Source organism: Podarcis tiliguerta, assembly GCF_965153285.1.
Source record: "Podarcis tiliguerta genome assembly, chromosome: 1".
In the NCBI taxonomy this organism is placed as follows: domain Eukaryota; kingdom Metazoa; phylum Chordata; class Lepidosauria; order Squamata; family Lacertidae; genus Podarcis; species Podarcis tiliguerta.
The window spans coordinates 113,736,472-113,759,921 of NC_139534.1; the positions used below are offsets into that span (position 1 = coordinate 113,736,472).

At 44.7% G+C, this 23,450-nt stretch overlaps 1 protein-coding gene across 9 annotated transcripts in view; it reads left to right on the plus strand.

The window, feature by feature from the left end:
- Window positions 1-23,450, plus strand: part of UNC79 (unc-79 homolog, NALCN channel complex subunit) — a 125,977-nt gene that overhangs the window by 63,357 nt on the left and 39,170 nt on the right. For 7 of the 9 annotated variants that reach the window (XM_083432935.1, XM_083432927.1, XM_083432928.1 and 4 more), the window contains 9 exons: window positions 100-165; window positions 1,470-1,756; window positions 6,228-6,410; window positions 8,018-8,180; window positions 11,061-11,213; window positions 12,933-14,162; window positions 16,394-16,501; window positions 19,272-19,388; window positions 22,531-22,614. In XM_083432935.1, the coding sequence (XP_083289061.1) occupies window positions 100-165; window positions 1,470-1,756; window positions 6,228-6,410; window positions 8,018-8,180; window positions 11,061-11,213; window positions 12,933-14,162; window positions 16,394-16,501; window positions 19,272-19,388; window positions 22,531-22,614 (2,391 nt within the window). The remainder of the gene's footprint in view (window positions 1-99; window positions 166-1,469; window positions 1,757-6,227; window positions 6,411-8,017; window positions 8,181-11,060; window positions 11,214-12,932; window positions 14,163-16,393; window positions 16,502-19,271; window positions 19,389-22,530; window positions 22,615-23,450) is intronic. The other 2 variants (XM_083432930.1, XM_083432931.1) reach the window with 1 other exon arrangement.

A 23,450-nucleotide genomic window follows, 5' to 3' on the forward strand; every position in this document is an offset into this window, starting at 1 on the left:
TAGTTACAACATGTGCCCTGTCACTGAGTTATGGGTGTGGCTGCAGAGAGACTGTCTTTCATCTAATATTAACAGGCCTATATTTTTATTTTTATTTAGCTAATAGGCTGATGAGGCATGAGCAATCTGCTCCAGCACTTGGTGGGACACCAGAACAAACTCAAGGTACATGCTGTGTTTGTGTACAGTACATGATTGGTTCCAAGACAAGAGAGGAACATTTATGCAAATATTCAGATATTTTGAGTGTGAGAAGGAGGTGTGGTTCAGTCCAGTCCTCACAATGATCATGTTTAGCATCTAGACAGTGATTTAGAAGAATAGACCCATAGGATTGTAGAGTTGGAAGGGACCCCATGGGTCTTCTAGTCCAACCCTCTGCAATGAAGTATTGTTCACTGGTAAATATATGGAAAGGATTGTGTCCTTTTTAAAAATGTGGTGTTAGAAATAAGAAATCAAATTTCACCCACCCCGGTGCCTACTTTGTTCTCCTTGTTTCAGTTTGGTAAATATAGTGCAGAGGAGTGCAGTAATTAAATAGTACAGTAAGGCAGGTGGTTGGAAGAAGAAATAGACTTAAGGTTTGTTACTACTGGCAGACAAAGCCATTCTGAGTATAGCCTTTGCATTATGGAGGCACAAGCACATGCTAGCTCATACGTGGACTAACAAACTTGGAGAAAAAGCAGGAAAGAAGCATGAGCCTCAATTTGCACAGTATACCTGAAGGAGCGTCTCCACCCTCATTGTTCAGCCCACACACTGAGGTCCAGCTCTGAGGGCCTTCTGGTGGTTCCCTCACTGCAAGAAGTGAGGTTACAGGGAACCAGGCCAAGGGCCTTCTCGGTAGTGGCGCCCGCCCTGTGGGACGTCTCCCCATCAGATGTCAAGGAAGTACATAACTACAGTACCTTGGTTCTCGAATGCCCCAGAACTTGTACGTTTTGGCTCTCGAACAATCAAAAACTGGAAATGAGTGTTCTGGTTTTCAAACGTTTTTCGGAAGCCGAACATCCGGCGTGGCTTCCGTGGCTTCTCCTGCAGCCAATCAGAAGCCGCGTCTTGGTTTTCAAACAGTTCTGGAAGTCCAACATTCCGTTCGAGAACCAAGGTATGACTGTATCTGACTTTTAGAAAACATCTGAAGGCAACCCTGTATTGGGAAATTTTTTATGTCAAACGTTTTACAATTTTTATGTGCTGTAATCCGCCCACAGTGGCTGGGGCAACCCAGCCAGATGAGTGGGGTATAAAATATTATTTATTTATTTATTTATTTATTTCTGCCTGTCTATCATTGGTTATGGTAACTTATTGCAAGCATCGTTGCTTTACTCCCAAGCCTCCATGCCTATAAACATCTCAGGAACATGCCAAGACTCCTTCAGGAGGGATGTTTAGTTTACATCTCCCTTGTCCCATCAGCCATCTATGCATTGCAATGTTTTCTTTTCCTGTGCTAATAGGGCAGCCTTCTCCAGAGAATAACAACACCATCAAGGACCTCCTCCCAGAGGATGCTGGCATTGACCATCAGACTGTCCACCAGCTCATCACAGTGTTGATGAAGTTCATGGCCAAAGACGAGAGCAGTGCAGAGTCGGACATCAGCAGCGCTAAAGCCTTCAACACGGTCAAGCGCCACCTGTATGTCTTAATGGGCTATGATCAGCAGGAAGGATGCTTCATGATCGCTCCTCAAAAAATGCGCATTTCAACATGCTTCAATGCTTTTATTGCGGGGATCGCTCAAGTAAGTCAGCTTTATATTCCGTGTCCAATTCCCTGCATTTTTTATTATTATTTTGAGGCAAGCCACTGGTTCACCTGTTCATGACTTCAGGGCCAGCTCCAGGTTTCTGTGGCCCCTGGGCAACACAGAATCAGTCAGCCCCTCCCTCCTGATCTGATCAGGCAAGTAATAAAGGCTGTTGAAAAAAGATGGTACTGGTGTTTTGGAGGGGTGTTATAACCACATCAAATGAAGCCTGCTTCATATCTCAGCTCCCAAGCTACCAAGGCAATGCTCTGAACCTTGCCTGGAAAATATGTTAAGCCTGGAAGACTGATCCACAGAAAACCATGGAAATTTTGGCACTGATTTTCCTATGCCCTGTTGCCAGTAACCTGTTTGCGATAACGCAACAACCAATTTGCAAGCAAACCCCCTGTCTGGAAGCACCGTGGGTCTTATAAAGGATGACGGTGTTCATTTCACAAAGCAGAATTTGCAAGAGAGAGACAAGAATGTGGTTGGAGACAGGGTGGAGTTCAATGTAGTGCTCAGGAGATGGTTCCATCAGCGCAGGAGTTTCTGCCTGCCAGATGGAACAAGCTCCCTTCTCCTCCTCTTGCATATAGTTCTGGAGCAGATCTGGGGGAGCAGGGAGATGCGGGGGGAGCCCCATTGCACTTGTGAGTGTTCTTGCACTGGTTTCCACTAGCAGAATGAATCCTGCCTTCTATCAGCCTCTTGAATTGTCAGTTCAACTTTTCAATTCCTTCTTCAGAGAAACCTGGTTTCTAAAAGATGTTCCTTTCATTCATGTGGATATTGCTGCTGTTTTCAAAGGGGATGGAGATGCCTTATAAACCTGAATATCATTTGGATGCTGGTCCACCAGAGGGTGGTGTTGGGCAGGTTTTTGTGAAAGAGACTGTAGCTGTGACCTGCCTGGATATCTCTTGTCAAGGCTGGGCAGTATTAGGTCCTAGCAGGGATGGAATGTTAACCATTAAGCAAAGGAACATCACATAGCAAGTGGGCTAGAGCAAGGGTCAGCAACCTAAGGCCCATGGGCCAGTAGCAGCCCACAAGACTTGTCTAACTGGCCCATGGCAACCCCTGCCGCCGCCCCCGCTCTTAACCGGCGTGGGGACCAACTTCCAGGTTGATGGCAACCTTTGCAGACGGGTGCTCCTCTGCCCTGATGTGCGCCAGAAATAGCGTGTGCGCATGTGTGCAGGATGGAGAAGCACCCATGCGCATGCGCATATGCTATTTCCAGCGCACTTCTGGATCAGAGGAGCACTGGTAATAGCGTGTGCGCATGCGCACAGGTGCTCCTCTGAGTCGAAAGAGCGCGTGTGCGCGCACACTCCAGCCCATCCTCCGATGGACGGAGCATCGACCGGCCCATCCTTCGATAAGGTTGCCGACCTCTGGGCTAGAGCATAATATGGGCAAAAGTGTCCCAATATAGATAACACACCCATGCTGCTCCCTGCATTGGTTTTCTATAAAATGCCTTATGGTTGAGATGGTGATTGCTGTTAGTAAGAGGGCCTAAGAAGAGTCCTGATGTCAGCACCCCATGTCCCACACAATGGCCAGTCAGGTGCCTGTGGTAAATCCACAAGCAGGACGTGAAGGCAACATCCCTCTCCCACTGCTGTCCCCCAAAACTGAGTATCCAGAGGCAAGCTGCTGCTAATCCCAGAAGTAGCTAAAAGCCATCATAAGAAGAGCCTGCTGGACCAGGCCAATGGACCACCACCTAGTTCAGCACCCTGTTCTCACCACGGGCACCCTGATGCCTATGAGAAATCCTCAAGCATGGGTGCAACAACACTCTGCTTACCTGCGATACCCAGAAACTGATATTCAAAGGCATAACACCTCTGGAAGCAGAGGAAGAACATAGCTAGCTTGGCTGGTAGTCATTGTCGACATGCAGAGGGGCTGGGAGGCCAGCTGGCAAGCCCAGCTCGGACGTCTCCTTCCATCGGCCCATGCTCCAACATAAATCAGCGACCCAAACTTCAAAAGCCAAGGCACGCAATTAGCAGAGTGTACTGCACACACAGAAGTAGGCGTGAGGCGTAAGTAATGCTACAGCTACAGATTTATTAAACATAAATCAGAACAAAGGAACATGTTGTCTCTCTCTCATGTCGTCTCGGAGAGAACAGCAAAAGCAAAAGCTATACACAAACGGAAGTTCCCAGCAAGCTGTGCTGGAATGTAAACAGACATGTGACATGCAACAATCTCATGCTTGTTCCTTGATGTGGAATGGAATTCTCACAAGTCATTGATAGCCCTCTCCTCCATAAACTTGCCTAAACCTCTTTTAAAGCCACCCAAGCTGGTGGCCATCACTGCCTCCTCTGGGAGCGAGTTCCAGAGTTTAACGATGCATTGCATGAAGAAATCAATTTTTTTATCTGTCCCAATTCTTCCAGCATTTGGCTTCATTGCATGTGCATGAGTTCTGGTGTTGTGAGAGAAAGGAGAATTTTTTTGTGTGTGTGTTCCCCTTTCTCCATGTTCCTCCTTAGAGCTCTTGTTTCATTCTTCCTTCCACTTGCTTCTTTTCTCTCCCATGTGACTCCAGAGTGTATATGGAGCAAGAACTTTCCCTGTACTTTAATTCTGTAAAAGTGCCACGTGTGTATTGATGGTCTTTTACAGTCAATGGCTGCACTTGGAATAGCTTTCCTGCCAGGCACATGCACCATGTGTGCGTTTGGGGACCCATCACTACACATTTACAGGCACATAGATTCAGTCCGTGAAAGGACACTTGCCAATCATAGCGAGCGCTGATTCATATTTTGTCCAGGCGAGCTAAGCAACGAGCTTTGAGGGGGGAAATTGCCTGCAGCAAACTATGAAGTGACAAGTATCAAAGTGACAGTGTCACGGAAGATGACTCCCCATTCTGACACCATGCAAGAGGCTAAGAAATACGGCAGCTTGTCCCTCTGGACATTTTCCAGGTGATCACGAGAACGCAGCTTTGAATTTCCATTAACACTCAGCCCCGCCAATTAAAACTGGCTCCTCCTGATCAATAAACACGCCACCCATTGTCAGGAGCTCGTCCTACACTCAAGTAGGACCCTGGCAGAGACACATGCCTGACTGGCATGTTCCCTCCCTCCTGGTCGATTGTTCGGGAGCTTCAAAAGCTTTCTTCAGCCCAAACATCACAGCAACTGATGCCAATCAATACTGGCACGGTTAGGGATCCGCAGAGTTTGCACAGTTCTCATGACAGACCCAGCAACTTTGCATTTTGGCTAATTTACTTTATTTGCATATAAACATACACGGAGCACTGCAACATGGCTCCGTCACTTCCCACTCTGTGGAGTCAAAACATGTACCATCATGTGATAGGCCAGAATCCTATGACTGCAATCACGGAGCAGGAATTCTAACATCCATTCCTAATTAGAATTGCTTTCCATGGGCCTGTCTTTCTGGTTAGTGTGCACAGGGTTGCCGAAAGCTGGGCAAGAATGGGGCGAATCAAATATTGTTGGACTATAATTCTCATCATCCATTGCCATTGACTTTGTTACCTGGAGCTCATAGGAGCTGGAGTCTAACAGCATCTGGTGGGCCACAGGATTCCCATACCTAGCCTAAAGCTTTAGTTGGCTGCTCTACTATGGGGTGGGCAGGGAACCTTTTTTTCAGCCTGTGGCAGATGGAGCCAGAGGCAAAAGTGGGCAGAGTGGTGACTGCAAATCTTCCTTTTATGCAGGAGGCTGCTTTCTACATGCACTCACAAGCAAGAGTCATGAGCAGAGTTCAGGGACCCATTCTAGCTAATTAAAAACACTCAAGGAGGGTGTGAAGCAAGGCTGGTGAGGGGTGTGGCCTGGGGCAGGGGCATAGCATGAGTTAGGGGGTTGCCGGGGCGATTGTCCTGGGTGCCAGTCCTGCAGCACTTTGTAAGGCTGGGATCTGATCAGTTCCCAGCCTTGCAAAGCAGCTTGGGGAGGGTGGCATGAGAAAGACGCCTTGGATCCCAGGTTTGGTCTCGAGGGGCTGAGATCAAAGGGCGCAAGGCATCCTTCTCACACCACCCTCCCCAAGCCACTTCGCAAGGATCTGATCAAAGCAGCTTGGAGCTGGTGTTGCGTTGGCTGTGCGGGCTGTGCTGGCACATGGAGGGCTTCATTCGTGTTCCGTGCCCCACTCCCTGCTAGCATGTGTGCCCTGGGCACCATAAATACACGCTCCCCAACTAGCGTGGGGAGAAGGGGTGTGGCCTGGGAAGAGGCCAAAGAGTGCAGAAGAGAGACCTGGACAGGGTTGCATTTGGACCCTGGTTCTGAGGCCTGCTGATCTACCAATTTAAAGCTTGCAGTCATTTTCTTGAATCATTGCCAGTGTTTTTCTTCTTCCTGATGCCTTTGTTGCTATTATTTTCTTTAAAAATGTAATTGTAGTAAACGCTCTAAATTCTAAATTGTGTGTTCATTTCTAGGTGATGGACTATAATATTAACCTGGGGAAACACCTCCTCCCTTTAGTGGCTCAGGTGCTGAAGTACTGCTCATGCCCTCAGCTCAGGCATTACTTCCAGCAGCCGCCCCGCTGCTCCCTCTGGTCCCTGAAGCCCCACATTCGGCAGATGTGGCTGAAGGCGCTGCTTGTCATCCTGTATAAGGTAAATGCTTCTGTGTTGCTTGCCTGAGTCTTTCCTACAGCAACCGGCATGGATCCTGGGTAAGTATATTGGTAAAAGACAAAGGCGCAATTGAGAGCGTGGCTGATACCTCCAGCCCTGTCCTGTGTGGTTTATTTAGTTTGGAACTGTTTCCCGTGGGGCTCTCAAATGATGAAAGAAGCACCACTAGCGAACAGCCTCCTAAATTTTTTGAGGCAGTGTAGAAATATTTAAGAAAAGAAGTAAGTAAACATCATTGCAGTTGCTTTTGTCAGATGACAGACAGGGTTATATGCATAGGAAAAACCCCCACTACATTTAAAGCATTCTTATTTGTTTCCTATCCCCGTAGTTCACCAGTGTCTAATACTATATTCCCATAATATTCAGCTGCATTGATGAAAATTGAGCAGCGTTCACTGATTTCCATCCACTTGCACAACTGAAATCTGCTTGTGCAACAGGACCTCTGGTGTCTCTTCCCCCCTGCTCTCCAGCCCCCTACATGCTCCCCAAATTGCCAACGCCCCTTGGAAGCTGCAGGGGGAGGAGAGGAAGGAGAGGCCCCATTGCATGAATGGACATTTGCTTCTGCTATGTTGGATCTTATCAATTAAACGTCACTAGAACCATAAGGCTTTACTCATGGAAATATTGCTGCTCTGCAGGCTGTGGAGTGAGAGTGCAGAAGCCTGTGGATGAAAATGGTGTACAAAATAATAGCAATACATGACTAGCTTGGTGTTGTTATAAAAACCACCGGCAGTCAAGGGGGCCTGTAAACCAGACTGGAGGTGAGCAGTATACTTGATAAAATAACTAAAGCGAACTAGACTTTGGGTGAGTCACGTCATTTAATAAGGGCAATTTTATATTGCCAAATAAAGCTAATTTAGTTGCTTGTACAGTGGTACCTCAGGTTACATACGCTTTAAGTTACAGACTCTGTTAAGCCAGAAACAGTGCTTCAGGTTAAGAACTTTGCTTCAGGATAAGAACAGAAATCGTGCTCCGGCGGCGCGGCAGCAGCGGGAGGCCCCATTAGCTAAAGTGGTGCTTCAGGTTAAGAACAGTTTCAGGTTAAGAACAGACCTCCAGAACAAATTAAGTACTTAACCCGAGGTACCACTGTATTTATATATTTTTACAAGACAACTAATGTTTTGGGAAGAGGATCATTTTCAGCTGCTAGCCATGATAGATTCCCCCTCTCTAAGTTGGTTTTGATAAAGCTATGAAGCGAGATATATTCTGCAGATCTCAACAGCTCTGAAATGCATTCTTACATTCAGCTTCGCAAGGAAAATTGTATTTCTAGTCTGTTCAGTGGCTGGTTTTTGGCTACAATATGAGAGTATTCCACACATGATTTTGTGTGCTGTTGTTGTAATATATTGCGCTGGCCCTCCTGTTAACTATATCACACACCTCCTTTAATGTTTATAGGTTCCCGTTGACTTTATCTATCATTTTCGTCCTTGGTTTTCTTCTGTTTCAAAACTTTCTCCTCTGCACATTGCACATATCCTTGCATATTGTGTTGTTTAGGTCAGTGGTGTTTTCAATACAAAAAACCAACCTTTTCCGTTTTTCTTGTTGTTGGACAGTATCCTTACAGAGATTGTGACATCAGCAAAATCATGTTGCATCTCATTCATATAACCGTCAACACTCTAAATGCACAGTACCACAGCTGCAAGCCTCACGCCTCAGCAGGCCCGGTGTACAGCGACAACAGCAACATAAGCCGCTACAGTGAGAAGGAAAAAGGTATTATATAATATTAAAATGTGAATGTGAAGCTGAGGAAGCTCTGGGTGGCATGGATTAAGGAAGAATTTTTCTGGCATGTTTAGCCTAGATTGAGAGGCCAGCTGTCCATGGACTGAGTTGGGTCAGCTGAAGGAGGATTTCCTGGCCCTCAAATGCCCTACCAAATTTTAACTATGTGGCTCATGATTTCAGGTGTAAGGAAACATGCTCCCCCCCCCCCAGCTGGAACTCAGTTCCAGCACTTCTCAGGTAGGCACCATTGCCATTTGTAAGAGAACAAGAGAGGTGTTCCTGGTGCGTTCCGGCACCTTTCCCTAGAAAAATAGCACTGCTCCTATTTAATACAAATTCCCTGCTGTCCTTCAGGTGTCATATAATAAAAGCACCAGAAAGCCCCTTTCTCACATTCAGCTGAACAGGGTAGGGGAGTGACTTACCTGTGAAAATCTTACTCTTAAAGTAAAGGGCTCACAATCATGTGAAGAGAGCCTTCTGTACTGTGTTTTTCTAATTTCTTGTACACAAGGCTTTCAAGTCCACATAGGAAAGGAATTAGATCATTGTTTTTTTTAAAATAAAAGACAAGGGTTGCTTCCTTGGTTCACAAGCTCCATTTCTCTTTCTTGCTAGCAACTTTTAACCAAAAGTATAAAAACAGCATTTAAAGAGAAAGCACTAATGCATAACATTTCTGAACATGAGATAGAGAACCAATAATATTTCTATGATTCTTTACCCTCTTTCAGAAGAACTTATGGATATGCATAAAGGGAAATGAGATGTTTGTTATAAAGTCCATAAGGAACTCTTGCATATATAAAGAATGTCTGTGGGGTTTCCAATCTAATTTACAGGAGGAATGCTTAAGGAGGATTAGAATTTCAAGCAAGATAAATGACATATGTAGCATTTCAAAGTATGAAACCGAATTAAGCTATGGTTTACGACTTAGGTGGGTTTCAACTAAGTTTTCCTATGAGTAGACCCATTGAAATCAAGAAACCTAACTTAGGCTGCATTCCTGAGGCAATTTATTCTGTTTTTATTCCTTTTCTCTAACTGTTAAGTTCCACACTAAGCTTTCACACAATGCAAAAGCCACTTCTGGAACTATAGTGAAACAGTGCAAACTGAGTGCTCATTTCTATGTTGTTTGCTTCCAGAAAAAAAATCTGATTGCAAGCAATATGGAACCGAGTGCTAACTTGTGCTGTATACCACTATAGCTCTACCATATTCTGCTATAGTTCTGGAAGTGGCTTTTACATTGTGTGAAAGTTCAAATATAATGTGGAAATGAACAGTTTGGGATATATCGTGAAAATGGAATAAACTGCCATGTGAATGCAGCCTTTAGGCATGTTCATTAATTTTAGTGGATTTACTCCGAGTAAAACTTGGCCGAATGCCACTCTTTATTTTACAAGCTGCAATGTGACATTTAATGCAGCAATTAATTTACATTATTTCCTGAAGAGATTTGGAAAGTCGAAACTTCTTTAAAAAAAAAAAAAAGGGGGCGGGGGGGAAGAACCGGAATTAAGCTTGATACCTCAAGCAGATCTGGTGTCACTGTTAATAAAATCTAAAGGAGACTTGCCTCAGAGGCTCTCCTAGGAGGACAAAGTGGAAAAAGAGTAAAAATAGACGATGGCCTGTAGCAGTACCTTTTCTTACATGGTCTGCATGCTTGCTTCACAATTCTTGTCTTTAAGGAAGGAAAAATAAAAGAACATCTGTCTCTAACTGAATTCACACATTCAGGACACGCCATGGCCCTTTTCTAGGCTAGGTGTTATGCTATCTGAATTTAATGGAACCTTGGTCAACAGGTTTTTTAAAAACAACAACAACAACAACAACAACAACAACAACAACAACAACAACAACATCATTTTAGAGTGAGGAATGTGTTGCTCTCCAGATGTTGTTAGTTCTCATCATCCCCAGTCAGCATGGACAATGGTCAGGGAAGATGGGAGTAAGATCACCAACATCTGGAGGGCCATAAGTTATTCTTTTCTGCTGTAGACCTTTAGTAGTTTGGAAGGGGGTGGGGGAAGCTGGCTGCAACAGATATTGGCATCTGGACTGAGTGAAACACCCACCAGTTCTTCTGTTCTAGCTTCAGAGGGCAGTGGTGCTTGCTTGCATCTTTCCCACCTGAGTTTGCTGGGACAGGGGTTCGATGAAGCTCCTTTTTACTGTGTTAGAACATCCATCCATTTAGTCCAGTGCTGTCTACTTTGGCTGGCAGCTGCTTGGGTCACTCTGTACCGTGGCTAGAAACTGTGACACTGTCCAGAATGCAGGTGGCTACCCAGCTTGCTTGGACAGTGGTACAAAAACGGAAATATTTGTTAGTTTCAGGTATTGGTATCCAAGAAGGCCTTTATATCAAAGGGAAGCGGTAGTCCTCTTAGTACCAGGACCTTGACCTTGACCTTGAAATGGAATTTCAGAGTTTTTCTCAAACTTCCATCAAGGGATAGGCCAGTTCCTATAAAGGAAACCAAAACTTGTTGTTTCGGGATGTTATACAACAGAGAGTTGGCACTTCTGACTATGCGAACTCCAACAGCTTTCTTAATGACCACTAGGGATCTCTCCTTCCCAAGCTGCTCTAGGAAGCAGATGGTCCTGCAATCACATATTAATTCTCAACTCACCGTAGTGTTGGCATACTTGCTGTGTGCTCAGTGAAATACTGTTGTGATAGAACTTACGTTGTTTGCCATTATTTGACCTTTATTTTCAAAACAAACTGAAGTAGAAGATCAGTGCATGCTTTTGCTGAGAAGTTTTGATCGCCAAACCGTTTCATGTGCGATATGTTGCCTTTTCCCGTGGAATTAATGCTTGTATTTCTCTCTCCAGCGGAGGAAGACAGCGTCTTTGATGAGTCTGACATTCATGATACACCCACTGGAAATGGCAATAAAGAGTCTCAAACTTTCTTTGCCAGGCTGAAAAGAATTGGGGGCAGCAAAATGGTGAAATACCAGCCAGTTGAGATGAATGCTCAGAGAAGTATGTCATAAAAAAAGAGAGTCACTAATTTTATTTTATTTTATTTCAACAATTTTAATTAAATTTTCCAAATTTAATTTTCTTTATGTATAACAAACATAAAGAAAAAAATTCAAAAAATCCAAAGCAAGCAAACAAACAAACATATATCCTAACTGTAAAAATTCCACTTTTGTTATCATTGTTGGGTGACTTCCTCGAATCCCCCTGGCTGAGTTTCCATATAAATCATTGTAGCAGTTTTTCAAAACTAGTTTCCCATAAAATTTACTTGCTCCATTAACCTCTTTCTTTCTTATCATTTTAACTTTTATCCATAGTATTCTACAACATCACATATTTAAATCCTAGGCCAATCTGATACTCACAAGTAATTCTATTTAATTTATCTTAACATATTTAACTAAATAATCTTTGAATTTCTTCCATTCCTCTTGATACTCCTCCTCCTTCTGGTCGCGGACTCTTCTGGTCATGTCGGCTAGCTCTGAAAAATCCATCATCTTCATCTGCCATTCCTACCCTGTTGGTACTTCTTGTGATTTCCAATTTTGGGCCAGCAAAATTCTAGCTGCAGTTGTGGCATACAGAAACAATCTGACATCTTTCTTGGGCAATTCCAAACCTATTATTCCAAGTAGAAAGGCTTCTGGTTTCTTAATAAATGTATATTTCAGCATTTTTTTCAATTCATTATAAATCTTTTCCCAGAAGTCTTTCACTTTGGGACATGTCCACCACATATGGTAAAAGGTACCTTCTTTTTCTTTACATTTCCAACATAGTTTATCACTCTTGTTGTAGATCTTTGCTAGTTTTACAGGGGTTAAGTACCATCTATATATCATTTTCAGAGAGTGACTAATTTTAAATGTAACCAAACATCTTTTATGCTATATGTTTTTCTTTTTTATACCTTTTAAAAATGGTGTTAATCAAACTGACATGTTTATCAGACACAGCATTGTATGCAACATGATGAGCACAAAGAAGGATTGTGGAGCTCTGAAAATTGATCACGAGGAGTCCAAGGAAGCATGGGGAAATGTGTGCCATCGAATCATAGAGTGGTTTTGTAGTTTGATGCAGGAAAGCCAGAGATTGAGATAGGAAATCCCCAACAGGTAGCTCTCCAATCTCTGCTTGAAGATCTCCAATGATGATGAGCTAGTCTAGTGAATTGGCTCTATTGTTAAACTGAGCCTCCACTGTTAAACTTTTGCAACTCATTAGATCTTGTCCAGCCCTTCTGGGCGACAAAGATCCATTCTTTGGCCAGAGGTGAGAAACCAGGATAGTCTTGGCTCTGGAAACACAGTTGAGGAATGGCTGGAAGTGGTGGGTATTTTTTAGCTAGGAGAAGGGAGCATTAGAAGAACCTGGCTGCTGGAGCAGGTCAAAGTCCCATCTAGTCCAGCATCCCATTTTCACAGTGGCCAACCAGTGAAACCAGTGCTTATGGGGGGCTTGAAAGCAGGACCTCAGTGCATCAGCATTCTCTCCCCTTGTGATTCCAGCAATTCAGAGACATACTGCCTGCAACAGTGGAGGTAGAACATGGCTAGTGGGACCCATTTTGCATGCCTCTAAATTAATTTTGAAATCAACACTAGGATTTGCATCTAAAATGCGATAGTGCCTAATGATGGAATGCAAGGGGGGAATGGTGGAAATGCCAGTGACTTGCATGGTACTAGCTCTTTCCCCCTGTTTCAACAGGTGAAATAGAACTTGCTGAATATAGAGAAACAGGGGTATTGCAAGACAACATTCTGCGCTGTGTGAGAGAAGAAAGCATTCAGAAGAAGAAACTGCGCTCACTAAAACAAAAATCGCTTGACATAGGAAATGCAGACTCCCTCTTGTTTACATTGGATGAACACCGCCGGAAGTCGTGCATAGACCACTGTGACTTAGAGAAGCCTCCCGCCACTTCCACAGCACTGAGGCAGAACGAATACGGGCGGCCGCGGCAAAATTCCTCCACCAAGACGGAAGATGGAGACGGAGGAGAGAAGGAGAACCCACCTACCGTCCCAGAAAGAACCCTAGCAAGGCGGAGGCCTATCATACCAGAAGTCAGGTTAAACTGCATGGAGCCATACGAAGTGAAAGTGGATTCCCCAGCCAAATGCTCTCCTCCAAAGGAGGACTTGGACCTTATAGACCTCTCCTCTGATTCAACTTCAGGACCTGAAAAGCAGTCGGTGGTCTCCAATTCAGACAGCGACTCATTGGTCTTTGAACCTCTCCCTCCTCTCAGGATAGTGGAAAGCGATGAGGAAGATGCTGACCTCCCAAGCCAGCGGAATGACAGCATCTCTGGCAAGATGGCTCCCTCATCTCCATCAAGTCCCACCGGCCTCTCTGTGCTCAGCCTCAGCACGACCCCTCTTGTGCAGTTCAGCATTGACGATTGCTCCAAAGATGTGCTCCCTTCTGCATCAAGCCATATCGTTTCATTCGCAGAGGAGGAAGCCACCTCCATTCCTCTGGAAGGTCAGAAAGACGTTGATCAGCTAGCTAAGCCAGAAGAAGTCCACGAGGCACCCCCCGGCAGCCCCCTCACGCTGAAGCAGAAACGAGATATGCTGCAGAAGTCCTTTGCTCTTCCAGAGATGTCCATTGACGATAACTTTGATTTATGCATAGAGGAGATTAAGCCGATCGGGCCCTTTCCCAGTTCAAGTGGGAAAAGCGTCTTCATCAAGGCTCCTGAGGACTCTGAGGTCCAAACGGAAAGCGATAAGCCGGACGCCGGTGCAGAATCTGATACGGAGCAAAGCACAGAACAGAAGCAGGAGGAGGAAGCCGAAGAGTCAGAATTTAAGATCCAGATTGTTCCAAGGCAGAGGAAGCAGAGGAAGATTGCAGTGAGCGCCATTCAGAGAGAGTACCTTGATATTTCCTTCAACATCTTAGACAAGCTGGGGGAGCAGAAAGAGTCAGGTAAGCAGAAGCTGTGGGTCAACCCACCTGAAAAATAAATGTTCTCTTCCTGCTACTGTGCTAGAAGTAAGAGAGAATTTCTTACTTTGCTCTTCCCAGTGGTAATGGGGTGAATTTGCAATTGGGGGAATTTGAAGTAAGAGCTCCCCCACTATGAAAGGCTTCATCTCGGTTTGAGCCAGGCTCAGACCCCCTCAAATCTGAGTATAGCTCACAATGGGCTTTGTCCATTTCCCTCACCTCTTTCCTAAGGATTCCCCCTTAATTTGAGAAGGAGAAGGTGATAACTGGCAGGAGAGGTGGAGGCACATGACACACATGTGCACATTCAAACACAGAAATAAAAGTTTCAGCACCCTGTCCTAGTTTCCCTAGGTTCTGTCACCATTGAGAATCAAGCCAGCACCACTCTGAGTAGCGTTGCCTGTTCCTCTGCAGAGTCATACCCTCAGTTACACTAGCAGGAGGGTCCCTCTAGCATGTCGGAATCTGCGTTCGACCGAGCTGATAAAGCTCATCTTCCTCTGGCCGAGTCCTTCGGAATCGCCTCCGACGTGATTAACGACCTGAGCCTTTGATGACGCCTCAGGCACATTCCCATCCAGCAGAGAATCAAAGCAGCATTTGGAAGTGATGAGATTTATGGCTACATTGCAAAGAGCTTTATTGCTAAGCTATGCAGACAGAAAAGACATCCTCTCTCTGTGAAAGGCAGAGAGCAACTGAAACAAACAAAGGAACAGGAAGCCAGTAACGTCACATCCGTCTCCCGTGAGACTTCCAACAGCCTGGACTGTCTCTGGAATGTAAACAGAGTCTTGTGACTCTAAGCAGCTGCATAGTGGCACAAACAGAAACTAACATAGCACAGCATTCCCCAAGGTGGGCGATACCGCCCCTGGGGGGGGGCGCAGGGACAATCAATGGTGGGGGGTGGTAGTAGCCTTGGATGCAAATGTGGGGGGGGGCACTGAATAACAATAAGGGGGTGGTGGAAGCATAAAGGAATAAGAGAAGAGAAGGATAAAATGAAGAAAAAATATTTGTACATGTTCCATCTGTTGTGCAGTGACACTTACCACCAGGCGGTAGGCCAAATAAGTTTGGGAACCTCTGCTCAACCACAATGGGCCTTTCCCCTTTCTCGTCCCCCTCATGTGCCTTCATGCACTCCAAAACAACTCTGTGGAGTTGGGAGAACTTCCAGGACAGCATGTGCAGGGAGAGGCAATAGTTCTGTCTGGCAAGCAGAAAAGAGGGTGAGAATTCTGGAGCTGGGGTGCCACTTTAGAGAAGACCCTGTTCTGTTTTCCGACCAATTAGATCTCTGTTAAAGGTGCTACTACCGCAATGGCGTCCCCACCGTATTTCAGCTCATGGGCATACTGTAATATTGGGAGAGGCATCTTGAAACAGGGTTTTGTATATTTCTGAGTTCCCCAAAGAGGCACAATTTGCACCCTTCTATTACGCCCCTTTTGGACGTGGGTGGCGCTGTGGGTAAAAGCCTCAGTGCCTAGAACTTGCCGATCGAAAGGTCGGCGGTTCGAATCCCCATGGCGGGGTGCGCTCCCGTCTTTTGGTCCCAGCGCCTGCCAACCTAGCAGTTCGAAAGCTCCCCCGGGTGCAAGTAGATAAATAGGGACTGCTTACTGGCGGGAAGGTAAACGGCGTTTCCGTGCACTGCGCTGGCTCACCAGATGCAGCTTTTTCACACTGGCCACATGACCCGGAAGTGTCTCCGGACAGCACTGGCCCCCGGCCTCTTAAGTGAGATGGGTGCACAACCCTAGAGTCGGACACGACTGGCCCGTACGGGCAGGGGTACCTTTACCTTTATTACACCCCTTTTAGGATCTCTGCCAATGAAGAGGTGGGAGGTACGTTCTTCTGCAGAAGCTTCCATGAGTCAGGTGCATTTACCATCCTCCTAGAAGTGAATGCCAAGTGCTCACATAAAGTAAAAGCCGAACACTTCAGGATGTTTTCCTTATGCACAAATCTCATTTCGAAGTCATTTGTAATAAGTGGGAGCCTTTCATCTGTCAAAGTGTCTCGTTTATTCCAAACCATCACTTGTAGAGCCAAGTAGTGTATTGGGGCGAAGGGGTGTGTGTGTGAGAATTAGACTGAGAATGGGCGGTTGATGAACAAGCGTTCCCTGGGTTTTTTGAGTTTTTTTGGAAGGCCAAAAAGAGACTCTGAGCTTCAAGCGCTGTTTCTCTTTGCAGATGCTTCAGCTAAAGTCCTTTCAACCCTCGAAATGCCAAGGGAATCATCATCTGCGCCGACACTTGAAGCAGGTGTACCAGAGATGAGTAGCCATTCTTCCATGTCAAGTAAGTTTTCCCCTGGCTTTGAGGAGAGGAACTCTGTTACGGCACTTGAGGGCTTCTTAGGACGGTTTTGCCATCTGGCGCATCACCTTCCTCCACTAATTTACATTTGACTGGTCCTTTATGTGCCTTGTGCGCAGGCCGATTAATTGACTCCATGAGAATGGGAGTGGCGTTGGCAGTCTGTAAGATCAAGGCATACTAGGAGGGAATGGAGAAATCAGTTTCTTTCAGCTTCCTGTTTCTCCAGTCATAAGTTCCCCATATTTCCACATTGGTTAGCTTTTTCTTTTATGAAGTTCTCATGAAAATTCATCAACATACACATATATTTTTTTTGCAAGCATTTCCACCTAATGCATTGTGTATGCTGTTTATGGCATGGTGTGTAGCAATCAGGGACTGCCAAACAAGGTATCTGGCAAGCATGGATGTTCATTCCATATGAAGTGATCCAACTTTTTAGTTTTGATCATTCAACAAGTGTACAAAATATTAAGAAAATTGGATGACAAAAAGTAAAAAAGTTGGATCACTTGATATGGAATGATCCGAACACTCAGCTGATTGTCGGGCATTGCAAATGCCCCATGCATGTTTCTTCGCAAGCGCTGACGATTAGCTGTGCAGGGGAAGATTGGTCACCTAACATCATTGTGACATCAGGTGATTGACAGCTGGGCACACCTGTCAAACGCAGCCCTCAGGGGTGGGGTGGGAGAGATAAGGATCTGGTGGGATCCAGTTTCCCTCTCTTGTCATAACTGAGGCAATTTTGATCTGGTTTATTGGTTTACTTTTTTATGTTTTAAAGTAGGCTTGTACATTTTTCTTGATTTTACTGCTTCATCTTTTGTAAACCGCTTTGAGGTTCTTTACAGCTAAGCAGTGAATAAATTTTATGAAATAAATAAATAAATAACTGTTCCAAGTTTTCTGGGCCATGTATGGCCACTTTAAAATGACTCCGTGATGGAAAGAGAATGCCAGATTAATTTTATAAAGCCATTGATAGCGTGGACATGCATAAAATATTATGTGAGAAAACTCATATAGTCAGAAACATGGATATTGTGCTGTATTGGCCCAGCTGCACCTCAAATATTAGAGAATCCTTTCATTCAGCCCCCCCCCCATTATAAAAATAACCACTCTAGTTTTAATAGTCAAAGCTGTCCTTGAGACATCAGATAAGTAACTCTCAGAAACCGAAATCAGTGTTCTGATAATGAATAATATGCCTGAGAGAAGCTTTAATTTCCATTATAAAAGCAAAGGAGCAATTTCAAAACAGCCAATCTCCTATGTTTTCAACTCTCATCTGCGCCCCAAGCAATAATGTCTGCTCTGAAATTTTAATTGCTGTTCTTTCATTGGGAAATTCAGTGTTTGATAAACTGATAAGGCTTTCATTTCAATCCATTGCACTGGAGATGATGGAAGTTATGTTGTTCCCAACTGGATGTGAAAGACTTCCTTCTGCAGGATGCTTCCCTTTTAAAAGCACAGAATCCTATTATATCAAATCCTATTATATCAAATGGAACCAGAATTTGCATCAATTCCAGCAGGTCAGACAGGATGTTGTCTGGGGTATTGAAAGAAGCGAAATGTGCACAAGTGCATCCGAGGGCCACACTCTGCACTGAAATGCTTTTGAAATGGGTTCAGTCCGACATTCAGGTGATATGGACTGGTACTAATGCTTGCTTTGGATCCAAAAACCAAATCCTTCCAAACAAAACCACACAATCTCTTCAAATTCTATTTTCATTAGGGCTTTGCACCAGCTCCTGGTAAATCCTGGATTCCAAACCCAATCAGGCTGATTAGGTTTGACCTGGCTGGCATCAAGGCTGAAGCTACACAACTATAAAAAATGCTCTGGGGAAAAAACGTTTTAAAGCTCACAATGGGAAATTTCATAGAGTTCCGATTTCAGCTCTACAGCTCCATATGGTGTCACAGCGTTATAACACATTTATAACGTTTTATTTTCACTAATGTAGCTGAGTCCCCAGAGTGAATTGAGGCAGCCATGGGCCAGATTTCGGCACATGTTCACAGTTTCTTACGTTCTTCTGGTTTTTTTAAAAAATGTTTTATGTAGATCTACTGGATCTACTGATTCCTATGGGGAGATCAGAAGGAGAGCATGAGTGCGGTAGCACTCTTCTACCCAAGATCCTCAGAAACTGTTATTCAGAGACATACTGATTCCAGTATTGGAGGGAAAACATAGCCATCATGGCTGGTAGCCATTGGTGGCCATTTATAACCTTCTCTTTGCTGAATTTGTCTATAAGCCAAACTCCTCCCTTTCTACATGGAACACTGAATGGTGAGAACACACACACACACACACACACACACACACACAAATCTCACTGGATCCGGCAATCAGTTTCTTCAAATATTCCCAAAGGACTGTCTTGCAAAAGATGGAGTAGACTTGTTTTCTTTAAAAATAAAATAAAACCCAATTTTTCATTTTACAATGTTTCTACAACAAAAATTAAATCTAAACAAGCATCAACATTTTCTTCGACTTCCCTCCCCTCTTCTCCATGGTTCCTTATTCTACGTCTCAATCTTACTGCATAACCAAAATCATATTTAATATTTAAATCATATTTAAACATGTATTTCATCTCAGTGAACTCATTTCAGAATGTATTTTATCCTAAAATAGGTGTGGGTTAGATCAGTTCACTTTATAATATGTGCCCAGTGAAAATCTCCATCCTGAAGCTCTTCCATTTCTGACTTGCAGCTCAGTTCCGACAAATGAAGAGGGGTTCTCTGGGAGCTCTCACTATGAACCAGCTAATGAAGAGGCAGCTGGAACACCAGTCTAGTGCCCCTCATAATATCAGCACATGGGACACTGGTAAGTATTTCCACCCTCCATCCCTGTGTCCCTCTGTGCCTCTCTTTTCCCTTTCCTTTCTCTTCCTTCATTCTGGTCCCATAGGCTAATCAATGGCTGCGTCTGCTTGCTGTGTTGAATTGCTGGTGTTGTAGAATCTTCCACTGCATAGCTCAGTTGGCTAGAGCACGGTGCTGATAACTCCAAGGTTGCAGGTTCAATCCCCATATAGGACAGCTGAATATTCCTGCATTGCAGGGCATTGGAGTAGGTGATCGTCTTGCAACTCTACAATTCTGATTCTTTGGAAAGAAGCCTGGCTTAAAACCAAGTCAACGGAAAGACTACAAAGATCTTGTTGATAGGGAAGCCACTTTTTCTTCTGTGAAATCTTCAAACACCACAGATCGAACACCAGTTTGATCTAAACTGAGGATGTGCATGGCTGGATCGATGGATACTGAAGAACCTGCTTTTGCTTTTATATATCTCTGCTTCTATATTAGGCAGGGGCAGCCCTACCATTAGGCAGAATGAGGCAACCACAGATGCTGGGGCACAGCAGCCTGCAAGTCTTCCACCTCAACTTCCTAGCTATTCTTCTCTGTTTTCAAATGTCCTGTCCTTGGCTCCCTAACCTGGCCTGCTACTGCAGGTGTGGTCAAGAATGCTACCTTGACACCAGTGTTGAATTAAGATTAACCTGACAGTTCAGTCAGTTTCTATACGTGGAGTGGGGAGGAGATGTGATCCTATTCTTTAAACCACTCTTGGGCTTGCCGATCAGAAGGTTGGCAGTTTGAATCCATAAGACGATGAGAGCTATCATTGCTCTGTCCCAGCTCCTGCCAACCTAGCAGTTCGAAAGCACACCAGTACAAGTAGATAAATAGGTACCGTTGCAGCGGGAAGGTAAGCGGCATTTCCGTGCACTCTGGTTTCTGTCACGGTGTTCTGTTGCACCAGAAGCGGTTTAGTCATGCTGGCCACATGACCTGGAAACCTGTCTGTGGACAAACGCCAGCTCCTTCAGCCTGAAGCTGAGATGAGCACCACACCCCATAGTCACCTTTGACTGGACTTAACCATCCAGGGGTCCTTTACCTTACCTACTTCCAACAGCCAAATTCCTTGGACCAGTCCTCATTTCAGACCTCTCTCTTGATGACCACTGGTGCAACTAGGCATGGTGTATGAGATCCTACTAATTAGAACAAATAGGACCATGTGTGTGTGTGTGGTCACTCTTATACCACTTTAACACTTGCGGAGAATCCTGGGAACCATTGTTTGTTAAGAATGCTGATGTTAAAGACCTAAAATTCCCGGCATCTTTAACAAGCTGCGGTTCTCAGGATTCTCTGCGACCGTTAAAGCAGGATAAGTGTGTGCTAAGTATATGGTGTGGGTGTGTCTTCTGTGTGGATGTTGGCTCTCTTTCCCACCCCTCCATAATTCTGTAGAATCCTCCAGGATGTCCCACTCGGCTGATGATTTTACAGAATGATAGATCCTGGCAAATTACAGGGACCAGATGCTTCACTGCAGTTATCTTCCAAAATTATGCATTTGGGGAACTTCTGCAATGAAGCGGGAAATGCCAGGAGAATTCCCAAGATGGAAAGCAAGGGAAATGTTTCTGTCACAAGATTAGTTGATGCACATGGATCAGAAACGGCCGTTTAATTCAGAATCGGTTTAGTGTTCTGTTCCTTCTTGCACACCTGTGGTTCTGAGATCAGCATTGTTTTGGATAACTCACCCTGGGATTGGACTAAAGATCCCTGTTCATGAACAGTCCCAGATTTACCAGATTAATTTTTCTACTGTCTTGTTTGCTATATTATACAGTCCCATTTCTGCTGTTAGGCCCCATAGTGTGCCAATGATGTCACTGAACCTCCACTGCACTGTCCATCCTTCCCCTATTCTTCCTGCCATCCCTGAAGAGTTAGCATTTCTTGCAATATGGGAGCTGTACTTGAGGAGTGCATGGGGACAGTGGCATGGGTCAAGCTGTGCCTTACAGGCTTCAGGAGCCCTAACACAGCCTCACAAGATTGGCAGTGGTGAGAGTGCAATATTCCAAACACAGATGAACCTTCTGGAAAATGTGGGAAATCCCCTCCCCCCAATTCTGTGGTGGGCTTGATCCTGCCAGACTCCCAAATCTGCTAGTGACAACTCTGCTCATTTCACCTAGAAAAGAAGAACGCTGGTTTTCTTTACTTCTTGGCTACCACATGTCTTCTGCTCTGCTTTACCTCTGAGGTACCTTGTTTCAGAATTGGTGCAGTTTGCCACAGTTTGCCATTCTTTTCCATTTTCTTTCCGCCCCTCAAATGTCTTTAGTTAGGGGGGAAAGCTTCCATTTTGTGGAGGTGACTTTTGGGTTCGCCTTTCTCACACTTCATTTCAAACTGTCCATCCTCGGATTCTTTTTCTGCAATGCAAATTCGCCATGTAAACCTACAGCATCCTGTGCCATTGTGGTGAGCATCTTTGATCTTGCTTTGCTGTGTGCTTGACATTGCCTTCTACTACAGCTCTTAACGTATTCCATTTCTTTCTGTATATAGTTCCCAATTTCATATATAATCTAAATCCTCTGACCACTTCAGCTCTTCTAGAGTTTGGTAGGAATGACGTGGTGCCCAAATCTAAAGATCTGAGGAACGTTAGACCCTCCCCCCCAAAAAAACCAGTAGGTCTTTGTGCTTGACTCCAGCTGTTGCTATTTCAGCACATTCTCTGACTTCTTTAAAATATATATTTAAGTTAGAAAGTGGGCTCAGCATCTAGGGAGGGGATACCTCTCAGTGGGGGAGACATACTTCACATGCAGAAGGTTCCAGACTCAATTCCTGGTACCTCCACTTAAAAGATGTGAAAGACTTCTGTTTGAGATACAGCGAATGCAATCTCAGGTTCAATCTCAAGGCAGGGCTGGGGAAGGCTGCCAGTTCACAACACTGAGCTAAATGGACAAATGGTCTGACCTGGTCTGCCTTCTTCTCTTTCCAATAGGAGTTGTCTTTTTTCTAGTTGCCTTGCATTAGCTGTTTGTCGCTAGCTGTTGTGCTCGTGTGTGGTGTCTTTGTGGTGCTGGTGGCAGACTCTCAACGGAGACTAGAGGGGACTGAAGTTCTCTGTTTATCCACAGAACAGATACAGCATGGGAAGAGGCCGTGCAATGTCTCAGTTTGCCTAAACCCTGACCTGGAGGGACCACCACTAAGAATAAGAGGTTAGTTCAGTGTCCATTCAGCCTTGGTTTCACCTCCGCAGCTTCACAACCAAGGTGCTTAGTTAGAGCTGAATGTGATGGTGGTTCTGGCAGTCTCTGAGCTGACCTCATCGACCATTTTGCACAGAGCCTTGCATTACAAGACTAGATATCTCCCCAGCCCAGGTTTGAAGCGGGCAACTTGGAGCTCTCACAATATTCTTCTTTCAGCGCAATCGGTTTTTTCTTGTTTATGATCTCTAGCAAAGTTTGGCAACTGTTTCTTTGCAAAAGAGCAGCAAGCTGACTCTGAAATTGCTTTGTCTCTCAGGCATCTCGCTAATCTAACCCCTGTAATGAATTCTGAGCTATCCTTATTTCATGTTATAGCACAATACGATAGGGGATAGGGAAATTGTGCCTTCTTATTACGATGTTCTGGTTAAAGTAGGTGACCTCCCCTTGCCCCCTGCTGATATGCAGACCTGCAGCTTCATGTTATCTGCTGGCTTCTAACTGCACACACCAGCCTCCAGCTGCCTCAGAATTTTGTGCTAGGGAAGCCATTCAATCCCTTAAGTCACAAAGAAAGAGTTAGGCCAGGCACATGTAATCAGTACAGCTTTCATTCTGTGTTATCATTGTTGAAGAGTTCTGAAGACCAAGAGTCCATCAAGTTTAGCTCAAAAGGACCATTGAAGATATCCATTCTTGGACTTGATGGAGGAAGTCTTTTCAGAGAAGAAATATTTGTACCAAGCTTAACACAATGACTGTTTGAGGTTGGCTTCCTAGTCCATTTTAGCACGGCAGGATCTAATTCTGATTCCAAATGATGTTGTAGTAACTTATGTACC